General features: G+C 43.4%; 1 protein-coding gene across 1 annotated transcript; it reads right to left on the bottom strand.

Annotated features, from left to right (window-relative positions):
* Window positions 1-3: 3 nt before the first annotated feature.
* Window positions 4-633, bottom strand: LOC107577495 (GTPase IMAP family member 7-like; the record flags this gene model as incomplete). The annotated part of the gene is made up of 1 exon (XM_016263563.1): window positions 4-633. A coding segment is annotated over exon 1 (630 nt), but the record flags the coding sequence as incomplete, so codon positions are not given.
* Window positions 634-913: the final 280 nt, after the last annotated feature.

Here is a 913-nt window from a genome sequence, read left to right as displayed (position 1 = left end):
CATTTTCTTCCTGATCTTCCTCTCTGAGGCCGGATAAAAAGACAACGTGTAGCAGCTCTTTCCATTGATGGCCACGAGGGTCTCGACTTTCTTCAAGAGTTCTGTCACGGGCTCATAGTTTGTCGCGTCCTTGTTATTGAAGAACAGGAACCCTCCGCTGCACTTATGGATGAAACTGCGGAGCTCCTTGTCTGAGCACGCGATGACGTCATTTGGCGCCTTTCCCTCCAAACGATCTCCGTGAGTGAACACGATGATGGTGTACTTCCAGATACTCTCCCCAAACATGCTCTCGATGAGTTTATGCATGCTTTTGTCATCATTAGTTAAGTTCCCAACAGGCATAACCAGCAGAAACGCGTGTGGACCTGGAGTATACAGAGAGATGGACTTTAGGATCTCTCGGGTCACTTCCCTTTCTGTATGGCCGATCCTGTTCAGACCTGGCGTGTCGATTATGGCCACGGGCCGGTCGTTGATGTTCCCAGATGCTCTTTCACAGAACTGTGTGACTCTGCTCAGCTGCATGTCTGATTTAAAAGCATTGCACCTGAGGATGGTGTTTCCGGTGGAACTTTTTCCAGACCCTCTAGCACCCAGTAACATGATGCGCAATTCCTCTGCCACAATCATGAAATATCAAGGTTTTAATCACACAGAAAGAGTTTACGATAACTGTTTAACCCTTATAGTCTGTCCATGTTCACTTTAATAACTTGACAAATGTAATTAAAATGTAAGTATCAGGGTGACACTACATGAAGTTTCCAAATCTTATGTGATCTGATTATGACAAATGCTTAATATGCTTCATAAAATGCTTTAGTCATCCTTCATGACAATGTTAAATTACAAAAAATGATTTTTGTTCTTTTTGGGGTATTTTCCCTGATGGTCTTGCCTACAAAAAAAA

This window comes from Sinocyclocheilus grahami, unplaced genomic scaffold (assembly GCF_001515645.1).
Source record: "Sinocyclocheilus grahami isolate Dianchi unplaced genomic scaffold, SAMN03320097.WGS_v1.1 scaffold6217.1, whole genome shotgun sequence".
NCBI classification, from domain to species: Eukaryota; Metazoa; Chordata; class Actinopteri; order Cypriniformes; family Cyprinidae; genus Sinocyclocheilus; species Sinocyclocheilus grahami.
This window is presented reverse-complemented; position numbering and strand designations above follow the sequence as displayed.